At 47.8% G+C, this 14622-nt stretch overlaps 1 protein-coding gene and 1 long non-coding RNA gene across 5 annotated transcripts in view; one reads left to right on the forward strand and one right to left on the reverse strand.

Annotated features, from left to right (window-relative positions):
- LOC114031650 (tyrosine-protein phosphatase non-receptor type 5) overlaps positions 1–9114 on the forward strand; it is a 105276-nt gene extending 96162 nt beyond the window's left edge. For all 4 annotated transcript variants that reach the window (XM_027846786.1, XM_027846788.1, XM_027846787.1 and 1 more), the window contains 6 exons: positions 4690–4769; positions 5685–5822; positions 5936–6046; positions 7971–8131; positions 8254–8367; positions 9008–9114. In XM_027846786.1, coding sequence (XP_027702587.1) covers positions 4690–4769; positions 5685–5822; positions 5936–6046; positions 7971–8131; positions 8254–8367; positions 9008–9101 — 698 coding nt within the window. In that variant the 3' untranslated portion in view covers positions 9102–9114. The remainder of the gene's footprint in view (positions 1–4689; positions 4770–5684; positions 5823–5935; positions 6047–7970; positions 8132–8253; positions 8368–9007) is intronic.
- LOC114031652 lies at positions 3206–10064 on the reverse strand. Its single transcript, XR_003567763.1, has 3 exons — positions 9992–10064; positions 5921–6059; positions 3206–4119 (listed from the first exon to the last, which is right to left on the reverse strand). It is a non-coding gene; the product is annotated as an uncharacterized LOC114031652 (long non-coding RNA).
- Between the last annotated feature and the right edge of the window lie 4558 nt (positions 10065–14622).

The following is a 14622-nucleotide window of genomic DNA, read 5'->3' on the forward strand; positions in this document are numbered from 1 at the left end:
CTGGGTTTGAATTCTGCCTTTGTTCCTTACTGGCTGTGTAGCCTTGTGTGTTCTTGCTGGGCCTCGGTTTCCTCATTTGTAAAAGGAGGCGGCTGAACCGCATAATCTCTAAGGCCTCTTCTAGCAATAAATCCATGTTCCTGTGATCCCAGAAATTCACCCATTCATTCTACCCAGGGGTAGTATCCCTGGTGTTCCCCAGTATTCCCCACTGTTAACCCTCCCCCTCTGAACTGACGTCCTCTGTGGACTCTCAAAACCTGACAGGAATAGTATCCAGAGAAAAGAATGAAAGTAGGGGATGGGGGATTGGAGAGTTAAGAGGCGCTGTGGTATTTGCCTTTCTCCCCTTCTTGGGGCCCCTGGATGCAGAGCAGAGAGAAGATGAGTAGCAGAGGTGATTAGGGGTAGGCAAGATTGCCTAAAGTGCATCAAATAGAAGAAGCACACACCTACTGTATTGTTATATCCCCTGAAGGATGTAGCAAGGGAGGTGAGAGTGAAGCTACCATGATTAAAGAAATTGTTGAAGCTGCAAATGGCATAGCATAATGGCTAGAATCCTGAATTTGGAGTCCAGAAGTTCAAATCCCATCTCAGATACTGCCTAGTTCTGTGACCCTGGGCAACACACCTAACTCATCTGAGTCTGTTTCTTTATCTATAAAATTGGGATAATATCATCTGTCTCACAGAGCTATTCTGCAGACCAAATGAGATACTGTATCATGTAAATGTAAGATATTAATAGTAGCAGTATTACCATCATCATTACTGTGGGAAAAGATGAGTGAAGTTGACTTGGGATCCATCTAAGTATAAACCAGGCCAGGGGTTCTCTGAGGTACCAAACCTACAGAGCTGAGATGAAAGCAGTAGCTGGATACAGGAGCAGAAATTTTAAGCCAAGAAGGTCAGTCCCACATTAGAAGATAAGCCACATAAATGTCAGTTATCATACTATGTGTTTGATTCTGCGCCCTTAAAGTTCTGTTCTTTTATCATGTATAGGGTAAGACCCTACCTCACCCTACAGTGTCAGAGGAGCTTTGGAAACAAACACCATCACCTTAGACCTGGAAGGGTGGCTTGGTGGAGTAGCATTCACAGAAGGCCTTTAACAGATCTGGCATATTTAGAGTGTACACCAGCTCTCACATACTCTCCTTGGATTGGAGATGACCCTACCCAGTCTCCTCAGTACTGGAGACAGCCATCACCTCCATAAGTTTAGAATCTCTTGGACAATGAATTCTTACTGCTCATTCACAATTAATGATGTTGGACAAAGTATGGATAGGAAAGGGGGGAGAAATTGAGGTGAGTCCTTTATGACAAAGTTTATCACCTCTATCAGGATGAGTGATCCATTGGGTGCCCAAATTTGGCCTTTCACAATAGCACATTCAGTGGTAGATTGCAACATCTGGGAATATGGATGATATCAAACCTTGACCTATTGGAAAGCATTGCTCAACAGAACTTGTGTTGATTGAGCATGTGGGCAGTTGGAAGTTGCCCTTGGTTCTTATAGTTACTGTGGATGATGATGGAGAACCATTCTCCCCTCAAGATGGTCCCTCAAAGCCCGAGATTTAGCTTTTCCTATCTAATAAATAGCTCTTTCTCAGTATTTGGTTTTCTTCTGCATTGAGCAACTTGCAGAAGGAGCCTGAAAGAATGAGAAAATTGAAGCAGAAAGTGCTGTCTATGAAGAGACAGCCCCCACAGTGACACTGGACGCATCCTTCTCTACAATGAGCTGTTTCTGGGGACCCAGCAATATCAAGATAGAGATAGGTGAACTAGGCCTTCAGGTCTTCAGGGGTATGTTCCATGCCCAGAAAGCCTAGGAGTACGTTAGCAGATTGGTAAGAGGTACCATCAGCATGGAAAATAGGGGGATAAAATGGTAGTAGTGGTCCATAAAGCCAAGGAACTGATGTCAGTCTTTCACAGAGTCAGAGGTCCCCTACTAGAGTATCACCTTCACCTTAAATAGATCATATATACATATGTTCCTTACCAGCGTATTATGTACCCAAGGAATTCAACCTTCCTCCTCAAATTAACATTTCTCTGATTGGGCAACTCACTGATGCTGGCATTAACACTGAAATAAGTTAAAACTAGTTTGGTATATTGGGCAAAGTCCTGTAAATACATGAGGACATCACCAAGGTAACCCACAACTCCTTGGCCCAGTTATGTAATATCAAAACTGTAAATCTCTGAAATACCATAGGGGCCTTATACAAACCAAACAACTTAACCTGCTATTAATATAAGCCATCCTGGATCTGGAAGACGTTTTTCATCACCCTCCTGCATCCAGACAAGGTTGTAGGTTCACCAGAAATCCCATTTTGTTGAATGTCAGTGACTTGGCCATCTGTTCTATTGGGCAGGGTATGGAGAACCACTCTTAGATGGTGATATAGAACAGGATTCTCTGGTCACAGCAGTCATCTTTCACTACATTTCTCTTAAGCAAATGCTAATAGGACTCTAGTCAGAGAGATGAAGGGCCAGACAAACCTCTCTTCCAGTTTTTCTCCAAGAACTCCCACAGGACCCCAGTCTTGGTTCTGGTCAGTAAGCCGATCAGGGCAGGTCTGGGGTTTCTAGAGGGATATGGCCCACATTATCATGTGGCCTGTACAGGCATGACTTCTCTGGACCCACTGTGCTAAACATAGCAGTCCCAGGAAGAAAACTCTTATTCAGGGTCCAATTCAGTGCCATGGCTAGATGCAGTATGCATCTGTTCTGGACAACATGTTCAGAAGTACAAAAGTAGGAGGTGACCTTCCACAGGTCTTATGATGGTTAGATTTACCAGGACAGCCAACCAATCCCTGCTGTTACTAGTAAAAGGAAGAGAAAGAGATCATATTCAGGGTAAGTACCTTGCACTGTTTCCCCACACCCAGTATGGCTTGGTCTTATGGGTCACTGATCCAGAGTGAAGTGGATACCCATGGGCTGTATCAGCTGTCATTAGAGTGTTGTGCTATTCCCAGGGTGCGTGCTTTCTGCAGACTAGGACTAAATCCAGGAAGTTCGAAGAAGCTCATTAATCTGCCATTACCAAGACCCAAGATTTGCAGGGATTCTGGCAGTTTAATCCTGAAGGTCAGGAGTGAGTGAGCCATAGGACAAGATGCAGGGACTGGTTGACCTGGGGAACTTCTACCACCTTTGAAGGGACTTTGACCACCTCCCCACCTCCTTCCCTATAGTCACTGGCAGTCTGTAGTATAAATGACTTCCTACCTGAGTGAAATGCTGTGCTTGAATAACATGGGCAAGCTAGACAGTACCCCCCAAGTCCCACCAGTTCTTCCCGTCATCCAGGAGATTCCCCAAATGTGGTTTGGGTGAGTTCTGGGTAGAACTGTAACTAGCTATATCTGCTCCTGGAACAAACTGGTGGAGCCAGAAATGGTGAAGGGATAGGGCAGAGTGACACAATTCTATCCACATGGAACAGAAAGATGACAGAAGAGTCCAAGGTATGGGATACATGGCCATACTATGAAGTATCTGACTGGGGAGGTGGAGGGAAAGGGAAGATTTGGTGATACAGTGGTGCAAAGGAGAGTTCTACCTAAGAGGGGGATCCTTTTCTCCTTGGAGGGATGGAAGAGAACACTCCAATGGCCACCACAGGAACAGAATCTTGGCAGGGTGGTCAGGGATGATTGTACCACAAGATTCTAGAAGTCACTGATTGGTGGTTGTGGTGAAAAGAAAGCACACGCCTTCCAAGATATTACCTCGAGGCAAAGTACCACTTGCCCCTTGTTAGTTACAAATCTGGTGTTAGATCGGAGTAACTTCAGCCTTTAAAGCAAAATTCAGCGCTCACACATTGTTGGGTACGTACAGACAGGTTGATGGCTTTCTCATGCAGGCTCATTCTTTTTGGATTGGAATCACAAAGTATGCCAAAAACTGATTCACCAACTTCTGACTTTGGGTCTGGAACAAATAGGCAGTCTCCCATGGTTCCTTGCCTCTTCTGGAGTCCTCACTGGAAGCTACACAGGCAGGCAGTGTTTCCAACACTGTCCACCATGACAGTTTGTTTAGGGAGCTGGATAACGTTATCTCACCCTAGCAGAGGTAGAGAGGGTTAACGGTCAGAGATTAGGACAATCATAAAAGCTGAATGCAATCCCCTCTTGAGAGTCAGATCAAGACATAAGAAAGCAAAAGCCAAAGGCCACCAAAAGTAAGAATTGGGGTTTTTCTGGAGCAGCCAAATCCAAGGGCTGAGATATACATGAGATCCTAGCACAGAAGCAGAGATTTCAAGCAGGCAAGGTTAGTACTGGAATAGAAAGATAAAATGGAAGAAGTATCAATAAACTCAAAATCCAACTCATCTATCACCTGACATCTCCCCCCCTCATTAATGCATGTTCTCCATTCCCACCACCCTGCGCCTCTGAGTTGCTTTTGGCCCCTCAATGCCCCTAGGATCCCAGAGGAGTTTTGGAGAACACTTGTCTCCACTTTGGCAGGCAAGGCTGTCCTCCTATCATTGAGTGCTAAGGTTCAAGTGTCCCTGTTTTAAGTAAGAGGGCACCTGAGTGGTTAGGGTCACCCTTTGTGGTGGGGGCATAGCCTGCAAGCCCAGCAGAAGGAGGGATGAGCCAATGACTTCACCTCTTTCTTTCCTAGACCCCCACAGCAGGGTATGCCTTACCTCACCACACCAAGATGACCCCTTGAACTCATACATCAATGCCAACTATATAAGGGTGAGTATCCCCTGCCCCTACAGCCTTTTGTCAAAGATACCCTTGCCCCAGACTGCTCCATCCCAGCCAGTATATCATCCGTGGGAGATGAGCTAATAAGGCGAATCTCGTTCTCTTTCCCCAATCAGTGGCAAGAAAAAGAAATTCAAAATGGCTCTGGAAGACTAGATTATTAACTCATCCTTACTTTGGGGCAGAGAAATGGAGGTCTAGGGGTCCCTACAACTGGAATATCCCTAGAATTGGGATAAAGAGCTGATGGAGGGAGCTCCTTCTAACCCTTGGAGGCTATGGGAGAGAGGCAGGCCTGACCACTACAGTCAAACTTGGCTGTTTGAATTTGATTCACCCAGACTATATAATTATATTTACAGGAGTGTACATTTCTGAGGCAGCTAGGTGGTACTTTCAAATCTGACCTCAGATACTTATTAGTTATGTGACCCTGGGCAAGTCACTTAACCCTGCCTTGTTTGCCTTAGTTGTCTCATCTGAAAAATGAGCTGGAAATGGCAAACCATTCCAGTATCTTTGCCAAGAAAACCCCTAATAGGACCACAAAGAGTTGGACCTGACTGAAACCACTGAACAACATTTCTGGAATTTTTGTCTTTCTTTTTTTGCTATTTATAGAAAAGAACTCACTAAATGACTAGAAAATATTAACAAGATTTCTGGGGAAATTTCAATTTCAAGGCATCTATCCAAAAAAAATTATTCAAATGCTAATTACAAAACATTCTTCTCTAAGATTGAAGTAGATCTCTTAAGGACCTGTATTAAGCAACACTTTATTAGCCTTTTTTAATTACTGCTCTCTCGTGCCTGGGCTATGTCAGTCAGTGAAGGATAACTGTAGAAAGAGGGCCAATGTGATGATGCTACAAGCCTCCCTCCACCACCTGTGGCTTTTAGGGCTATGGAGGGGAGGAGAAGGTGTACATCGCCACTCAGGGACCTATCGTCAACACCGTGAGTGACTTCTGGCGGATGGTATGGCAGGAGCATGCCCCCATTATTGTGATGATCACCAACATTGAAGAAATGAATGAGGTAGAAGCAACAGTATCTTTGTGATGGGGTGGAGGAGGTAGGAGGAATAAGGTTGGGCTAGGGTGGGCATCGCTGAAGAGCTATTCCACTAAACGTACCTTGTATACCTCCAGAAATGCACAGAGTACTGGCCAGAAGAGCAGGTTGTGTATGACGGGGTCGAGATCACCGTCAAGCAGGTCATTCAGGCTGATGACTACCGGCTTCGTCTTATTACCCTGAGGGTGAGACCTTGGGCTGAGGGGTACAGGGGGGGCAGAGTTGGTGGTGACCAAGAAAAGATGGCTTAGCCTGAGGGAGCAGAGAGTAGGCAGCATCTGTCTAACCCACTAACACAGTGGATTAGAACAGAGCCCCAGGAGCCATTCCTTGGGAAAGGTGGGTTTTGGGGAGGGGGGCCGGGGAAGACCACCTATGTGGGCCTCCCACGCCTATCCAGGACCTCTAGGGAAGAGGATCCAAGGTCGTCCTGTAGTAAGAACGCTGGTTTTCACTCCCTTCTCCCATGGCAGGAATCCCAGTTCATATCACATCTGACAGGTGAGCCTCACTTCCATGTTGGAGCTCACCTTTCCCTTGTGTACAATGCCTTCTAAACTTATAAAGCCCATTGTCTTAGCTGATGAATGCAATAAACATGCCTTGAGTTAGGTAAGGCAAAAGATTAGTTTCTCCATCTTATAGCCGAGGAAACAAAGAGCCCAGAAGAAGTGACAGGACTTGCCTATGGTCATAAAGTGAGTTACTGGTAGTAACTCCCAACTTCTTGTCTCTTCTTGCTGACCTTCTATTGTGGCCTCTCTTTATTCGATACATGGAGCATTTGGAATCCAAGGGGAAAGGCAGACCAAATGGGGAGACTCCAGTAACCTGTACCCATGTATCTTTAAATAAGATGGCCCCGGGGGCAGCTAGGTAGCACAGTGGATAGAGCACAGGCCCTGGATTCAGGAGGACCTGAGTTCAATTCCGGCCTCAGACACATAACACTTACTAGCTGAAAGACTCTGGGCAAATCACTTAACCCCAACGCCCAGCCAAGGGGAAAAAAAAAAAAGATGACCCCAAAGAAAGCTAGAGGGGGAGGGGCACATCAGTGATCTTGCTCTTCAAAATCCTCCCCCTTCTAGCTCTCCTACCACAAAAGGGAATTGGGAATTATCTTCCATTTTTTGAAAACAAAGAAAAGGTTTCGTGGTAAAGACAGATTCCTCTCAACGTGGTGGAGACTGGACGGGCAGAATCAAAGGGAAGTTATTGTCATATAGTAGAAAGATCCTGGGGTTTAGTCAAAGGATCTGGATTCAAATCCCAGCTCTCAATTAATCATCACTTGTGTGCCTTTTAGCAATTTATTTAATCTCCCTAAGCCTTGGCTTCCTTTTTTGTAAAACAAGGTGGCTGATCCAGATCAGAGGTGACAAACCCTCCCTGGTGTGGCCAAGACAGATTAAAATGCAATTGGAAAATATTTAATAAAATAAATAAAAATACAATACAATATAGATAATGTTACATTTTAAAACAAGTTAATATGTGGCCCGCAGGGATCCTTAAGTATGGATTAGTGACCCCTATTTCTATTGGAGTTTTATATTACTGGATGAGATGATCAACAAGGTCCCTTTCAACTTCCAGTCCTATTTGGGGTGGGCTTCACTGTATCCAGAAATAGCCTGAGATAGCCATCAACATCAGAATCTACAAAGTCCAAGGAAAAGAGATCCGTCTGGGACCTCTCCCCACTGCCCCTAACTCTCAACTCTTTTGGGGGCTTCCATGGGGTCCAAGGCAGGCAGGAGTAAGGCACAGGTTAGGCGGGTGCTGACAGGGGCTTATACAATCTTTGCCTAGGATGCCACCCCCCTGAACCTACAGAGTAGCTCCCTAACCACTCAGTTAGCACAATAAGGCTAATGGTGCCCAGAGAGAGTCTGGCTGAGCTGGGAGACTGAGCAGTCTGCCAATTAACAGGCTGGCCGTACCCAGAGAGGACAGACAGTACAGCCCCGGAGAGGGGAAAGAGAGAGAATGGGAGAAGGTTCGTAGAAGGACTTCCCACTGTTCTTCATGTTGGGGGCGTAGGTAAGTGGATGGACTAAAATCAAGTCAGGGGGTCTTACTCCCCAGTATCTGACCCTCTTGCAGAGTGGGGCTGAGGAGCGTGGCCTAAAGCATTACTGGTTCACTTCGTGGCCAGACCAGAAGACCCCTGATCGGGCACCACCGCTGTTGCAGCTGGTCCTGGAGGTGGAGGAAGCAGCTGGCTGGGAGGGGCAGAGCTTTGCTCCAATCATCGTTCACTGCAGGTAAGTGCCTCAGGCGGTGGGCTTTCCCCACCCCCCCTCCTCCCCAGCCTGACCTTCAGGCACCTCGCCTTCCCCCATTCGGTTCTCTGACTCTCCCTCAGAAGCCTCTCTCTGCCCCCCAGTGCTGGGATCGGGAGGACTGGCTGCTTCATTGCCACTAGCATCTGCTGCAAGCAGCTGCAAAGAGAAGGTGTGGTGGACATCCTGAAGACAACCTGTCAGCTCCGACAAGACAGGTCAGCACTGTGGGCAGGGAAGGGAGTGTGGCGGGTCTGAGCCAGCTAGCTATTACTCAGGCCAGGCCTAAGGCGAGAGGCGGAGGTGGAGAAAGGGAGTCTCAGGGATAGTGAAAATCAACTCCCAGTCAGTCAGTCAGTCATGGGGCAGTACTCTAGGTGCCGGGGAAAGAAAGACAAAAACGGTCTCCAAAGAACTTCCTACACAAAGGAAGGGCAGATAGTTCTGACTGCCTGGGGAATAGGTGAGGAATGTGGGGGACTTGGAACCCAAGGAGGTCTCCTTCCTTCTGGTCATTCCTTCCAGGAATGGCCCTTGGTGCCACTGGCGCCCACTGCTCATAGTAATGCAGACTAAATGGAGAAAAGACTAGCTTCCCCAAGTGGAGACAGAAAGATGGTGCCCCCTTTTATCCCCCGGGCAGTTAAAGGCCCCCTCTTTCAGTGCCTTACCCACTGCTAACACTCTCTAGGCCCTGAATATGGCTAGAGCCCAGGCACTGATATGGGTCTGGTCTCAGTAACCATCACCCCCTAGGGAAGCCACCTATTCCTCTCCTTGCTTCACAGCCCCTATCCCTTTGACTTCCTGGGCCCTGCCCTTTTGACTGTCCTGCCCTGCCCTCTTCTGCTCTGCCAGGGGCGGGATGATCCAGACCTGTGAGCAGTACCAGTTTGTGCACCACGTCATGAGCCTGTATGAGAAGCAGCTTTCTTCCCAAGCCAAGGAGTAACCACTCCTAGGGGCCGGATAGCACAGCCCTAGCCTGAGACCTGCCCAGCCTGGGTAGAGTCCAGCCAGGGCCCAGGAGCATCCTAAGCTCCTCCTTCAGCTTTGTTTTGTTCTTTGCTTCATCTGCTCTGTCTGCACCGGCCATGAGAACCCCCTCCAACTGCAACTCTCTCTACTGTAAATACCAGAACAGGGGGTCCTGGGGCCAGACGCAATCAGGCGACTGGCCCAGCCTCCACCCTTCCACCCCCTGCTGAGCCCTGCCCCAGCTCTGGCTTACCCGGCTTACCCCCAGTCCCATTTTTTAACTTGATCCAAATACTGTATGTGCTGGGCTCCGTGTATCCCACTGTCTGTCCATCTGTTTCTGATGTTTTAACCGGACACTGTGTCTCCTCTGCCTGGGCTAGGAGCCCACTCTGGGGAGCAGCTCATTCCGGGGAGGGAGGGGGAGCCTTGGAACCCAGCTTACAGATGGGAGCCAGGTAAGGAGTGAACTCAGGGGGGGCCTAATGAGTCTGGGAGAGAAGGGATGGGACCGAACTCTGTCCCCTGGCCAGACCTTCTGCCTGCTCCTCCTACCCACAGCCTTAGACGGCCCCCTCCTTGCCTTAGGCTTCCCCTCTAACCACAGGTTACCCCCTCCTCTCCTCCCCTAATTCTAGGCTGGCTCTCCCCACCAATCCCCAGCCCCAGCCTTACACTTTGCCCACCCCCAGCCTTGGGCTGCCCAGCCCACTCCTCCCTTTCCCCACCCCCCACGTAAGGCTGTCCTTTTCCCCAATCCCGGTGTAACCAACACCCCGACATTAGTCTTAAACGTTCCCCTCCCCCATCCCATTCCCAACCTTAGGTTCCACGTTCCCCAGTAGTAGGTCACTCTCTACTCACCCGCCTCCTCCGGCTCCCCTACCCCAAGGCTGCCTCTGCGGAAGAACAATCACAAATTTTAATTTACTCCCCAACACCCAGAGAAGGGGCGCTTCCTATGATCTCCTGGAGGAGAGGGAAGAATGGGAGGGAGGGGCGGTGCTTTTGGGCACAAGGACTCCCCCAAAGAACTGATGCCCCTGGGCCTAGTGGGGAGGGCTTGGGGGGAGGGGAGGGGCAAGGGCTGGCCCCAGTTCTGTGCAGAGTATTTTTCTGTGTCACTGTGGGGAAGTTCTTTCCAAATCGTGTATCCGTGGGTGTGTCACGTGTCCGTGAGTGTGTAGAGAACGCATCGGCGGGGTGTGCATGATTTTGGCAATATGTGTTATCCTGGAGCCACGTGGTTTTATAGCTGACTTTAAGTATTTAATCTATGGCAGACAGAGGCGTCTTTTTATAACTCTGCTCGTGGTCACTGAATAGAGCAATAAACACCGCATTTTGAGCAAAATCGGCCTTGCTCTGTGTGACTTACACACACATACGCACATTTCACGGACTCGGCCCAACTCTGGACCTTCTTTCCGGACTCCTCGGACTCCCCGGACTCCCCCACCCAACAACTAATCTCACATATTTATTGCCTGGTCAGACCTCTTGGCCACCTTCCTCCTTGCTTCACCCTGGAACTGGTGGTTAGGGCCATTTGTTAGCTTGTATCATTCAATTAAGGAGATTTTCATACTCCACTCTCTAGTGTCTCAATATGAATTTCCACAAAGCATTCTTTACCAGTTACCTACTCCTGCCAAGGCCAGGAATTCAGAAAAGTTACTTCTAAGGAGAGACCTCTCTGACTCAGGACAACTTTCACCTTCTCCCACTTACTGGCTTTTGGAAATCATTTGTAAGCAGATTAGGAAAGAAGTGGCCTTGTGTAGAGAGGGAACCAGGGTGGATGGTTCCTGTTGCTCCAAAAGCCTGACTTCGAACTCAAAGGGTCCAGATAAGATGAAACATCGAAGGTTTAGCAGACCAAAGTTGCTACATAAATGTCAAGTTATCTTCAGTGGCATTACCCCCTACTCTCCCTGAGTCCCTGCAGGGCTCCTCCCCCTTCTTCTGGATCCTCTCCCAAACCTTTGCAGGCATCTTCTCAGCTCTCTCCACCCCTATCCCATGCCCTCCCTTAGGGCCTCAAAGCAGCTGCAGCCTCAGGTTTTTCCCTTTTAAGGCCCTGGATCGAAATGCCAATGTCACCTCCCAGGGCCTGGGGGAATCCACCAGGCTTAGATCCCAGCTCAGACAACTATTCTAGCTATAGCCCTCCCCAAAGGACAGAGCAAATGTAGCTCTGATGACTGAGGTCAGACTTGCCGGAAGGGTGAGACTTACCCCCTAGAATTGGGGGGGTGAGAAATAGGAATAACAGAACTGAAACAGAGTGGGATGGGGTGGTGGGGAACTTTAACCCATGACTAGAGCTTAGCCCATTGAGGATGGGGGAGGAAGGGGATGAATCACACACTTTGGCCAACTTTTCCCTGGGACACAGTTCTGCCCTGCATCCTGAATCTTCCAAGGAGGTCAAAATAGGGACATCTATTGACACCCAAACCTACTCTGACTCATGGTTGGGGAGGGAGAGGGCAAAGCCCACTAATTCATTTTCCAGGTGTTCTGAACACAAGTTCATTCCTAATAATGAACCCCAGAAAGGGTGCCACCCTTGGAGGAGGAAATAGCTCTCCTGGAGAGTTGGCAGGATGGCTTAAGATATATCGCCCTCATCTGAATAACACTTTTAATAGCGCATGTTTGCCTTTTACTCCCTGAACTAATTTGAGGTCCCCATTCTCTTGCCATTTCAGAAACAGACCTGGGGCCCTAATCCTTTCTAGAAATGGATAGAAGTGGGTAACTGAGGAAAGGAATGAGAAGATTCCCTCTATTATTCTGATCTGTTCTATCGTTCTGTTCTCAATTCCTGCCAGGATTTTCATTACCTCCTACCCCTCCCTACCTCACCTGGCTTCCCATCCGCAAACAGAGCCAGAATCTGAAAGAGAGTCCCTCAGGACAATCAGCCTGCTTTCTAGTGGAAAGCACCGGATATGGGGGTCAGTAGACCTGTATTCAAATGATAATTCAGACATTTATGAGCTCTGTGATTCAGACATTTACTAGCTCTAGGTATTATGAGGCTGATTGAGTAAGTACTGAAGTCTGTCTTGTAGAGGAAGAATTGTTCTTGGCCTCAGAGGGCAGAACAAGCAGTTTTCTGCTTAAGGTAAGAAAACACTTCCTAGCAATTAGAGCTATCTAAAAAAAAAATTGGAATGGTCTGCTGTGGGAAGCAATGGGTTCTGCCTCACCACATATCTACAAGCAGAGATGAGAAGGCCTTTTGAATGGTGTATTGGAGAGGATTCTTTCTCAGCTATGGGTCAGACTGGATGACTTGTGAGGTCTCTTCCAAAGTTGAGATTTGGTGACTTGACCTCACCAAGCCTTAATTTCCTCATCTGTAAAACAAGCCCAGTAATACTGCTACTACCTACCTCACCAAGCTGTTGTGGGGAAAAGACTTTGTAAACATTGAAGTGCTAAATAAATAGGATTGTTATCATTGTTTTTGTAAGAAAGGCAAAATCACAGATCCTCACAGATTCCAATTGCTTCTGGTAAGCTGTCCAAAAAGTAGTGTGGATGCCAACCTCCAAAGATGTCCCTGCCATCCATTTGGGGAAGGGGTCATTCCCGGCCCACCTGCAGCTGCTGGCTTTGGCAAGGACTGGGTCCCATGGGAAGGAATATTTAAAGTGCTGCTGACTCCACTCCCTGTCTGTCCAGAGCTGAGTGAGGAGGCAGCCACGGCAGGGAACTGTGAGGTGTGAGACTGGGAGCTGAAGATACAGAGAGCCTGAGTGTGGAGCCTCCAGGTACAAATCAGAATCCAAAACCACCAGGAAACAGCTCAGAAGGTAAAGTATCTGAGAAGCTGGAGTTTCTATTTCCACTGGGATAAGGCTGACCCACCCATCACCACCATCCTAAGGGAGGGGAGGAACAAAGATGAGAGGGGAGAGTCAAAAGATGGGGAGTGGGTTTGAGAGGAGAGTTGGGGCTTAACTGCCAACCTGGGCATAGGTAATATGAAAATAGGTAGGAAAGGTAGACAGTTTTAAGGTATATGCTAGAGTAGTACCCTAGTTCTGGTAGGCTTCAGCAACAACCTTCATATCATACATGGTGAGCCAACTTCATTGCTCACAAAAAGATCTTGGTCACTCTTTTAAAAAGCCCTATACTGGGAGTCAGGAGACCTGGGTTCTAGAGATGGCTCCCCCATTGACTGTGTGTGCAAGTCATAGGAATGGGAAAGGGAGGGATAGAGATACCTGGGGTCAGGGACTAAGCCTGTGAACTACAGGACAATGCTCAGGATAAAGCTACTGGAGCAGACAGCACGTCATCTGTCTGAGCCTTATCATCCTCTTCTGTAAAGCAGACCTCAGAATCCCTGCTTCACAAGGCTATTAATAAGACTCCAATGAGACTGTGTATATTACAGCGCTTTGTAAACTTTTAAGCCCAGCATTCACGTGGATTGTTTTTATTATTCTTAAAATTAAGGCTCCTGAGGGCAGGAAAGAAGTCTGCCAAAGCCCTTGATTTGAGTCACAAGAAAGTCCTCAGGTCTATCTTTCTTTTCTACTGCTTTGGTGCCAAGCCATCTCCCTCCCTATCCCTCAACAGCTACAGCCCAATGACTATAACTGTTAAAGAACCCCGCCTCACTTCACACTTCTACCCCAGAGTACCCAAGTTCAAATCCCAATTCTTTCACTTACTACCTGTATGACCTTGGGCAAATCAGCTAAACTCTTTGGGCCTCAGTTTCCTCATCTGTAAAATAAAGATGGTTGGATTCTAAGGGTATCTTACAGTTCTGAAACTATATAGAGACTCTTTAGACTTCCTGGGAATGAAAATCTTGCTGATCCAGCAGAGTTGCCCTGACCCCTGAGTCATAGATGTTGGGGGGGAGGGGGAAGGGCAGGGAGTAGAGTTAGCTGGCATCTCTGCTCCTTGCTTCTGAGAAATTGTAAGAGGTGAAGAGAAGCCCTTGGGTGATATCATGGTCTAGTACATCTGCAAGAAGAGGAGGCTCTGTACTTTTTCCAAACCCCAAAGGATTTAGAGGAGGCACTGACCCAGCAAGGAGCACATGCCTGGGCATGGAGATGAGTGGGGTCAGTTTCCCTTTTAGTCTTTCCCTTAGTGGGACATGAGGATTTGGGGGTAAACAAGATGAGTAGAACTAGGTTCCCTCAGCCACCTGGGGTCCAAGTAGGACTACACTTCCAATTTGAGCCCAGTTTCTTTCAGAAGGAAAAAGCCAGAAGCCAAATGTCTCTGGGCTAACTGAACATTTTCAACTCTGGGATCAGAATGACTGTGAGCTATTTAGTGCTTTGGGATTTTTAACAGAGATCCCACTCGGGTCTACTCAGAGAACTGTGGGAACCTCTTTTTTTGCTCTGTTCAACCAAAAGTTCCTATCTGCACTCCTGTCCAATAGGACAAATGATTTTCTCTTCCTTTTGCCAAAGCCCAGTGTGCCTCCCATAGGTGGACATCTTCCACTA

The sequence above is a fragment of the Vombatus ursinus genome, unplaced genomic scaffold (assembly GCF_900497805.2).
Source record: "Vombatus ursinus unplaced genomic scaffold, bare-nosed wombat genome assembly UNPS02015202.1, whole genome shotgun sequence".
Taxonomy (NCBI): domain Eukaryota; kingdom Metazoa; phylum Chordata; class Mammalia; order Diprotodontia; family Vombatidae; genus Vombatus; species Vombatus ursinus.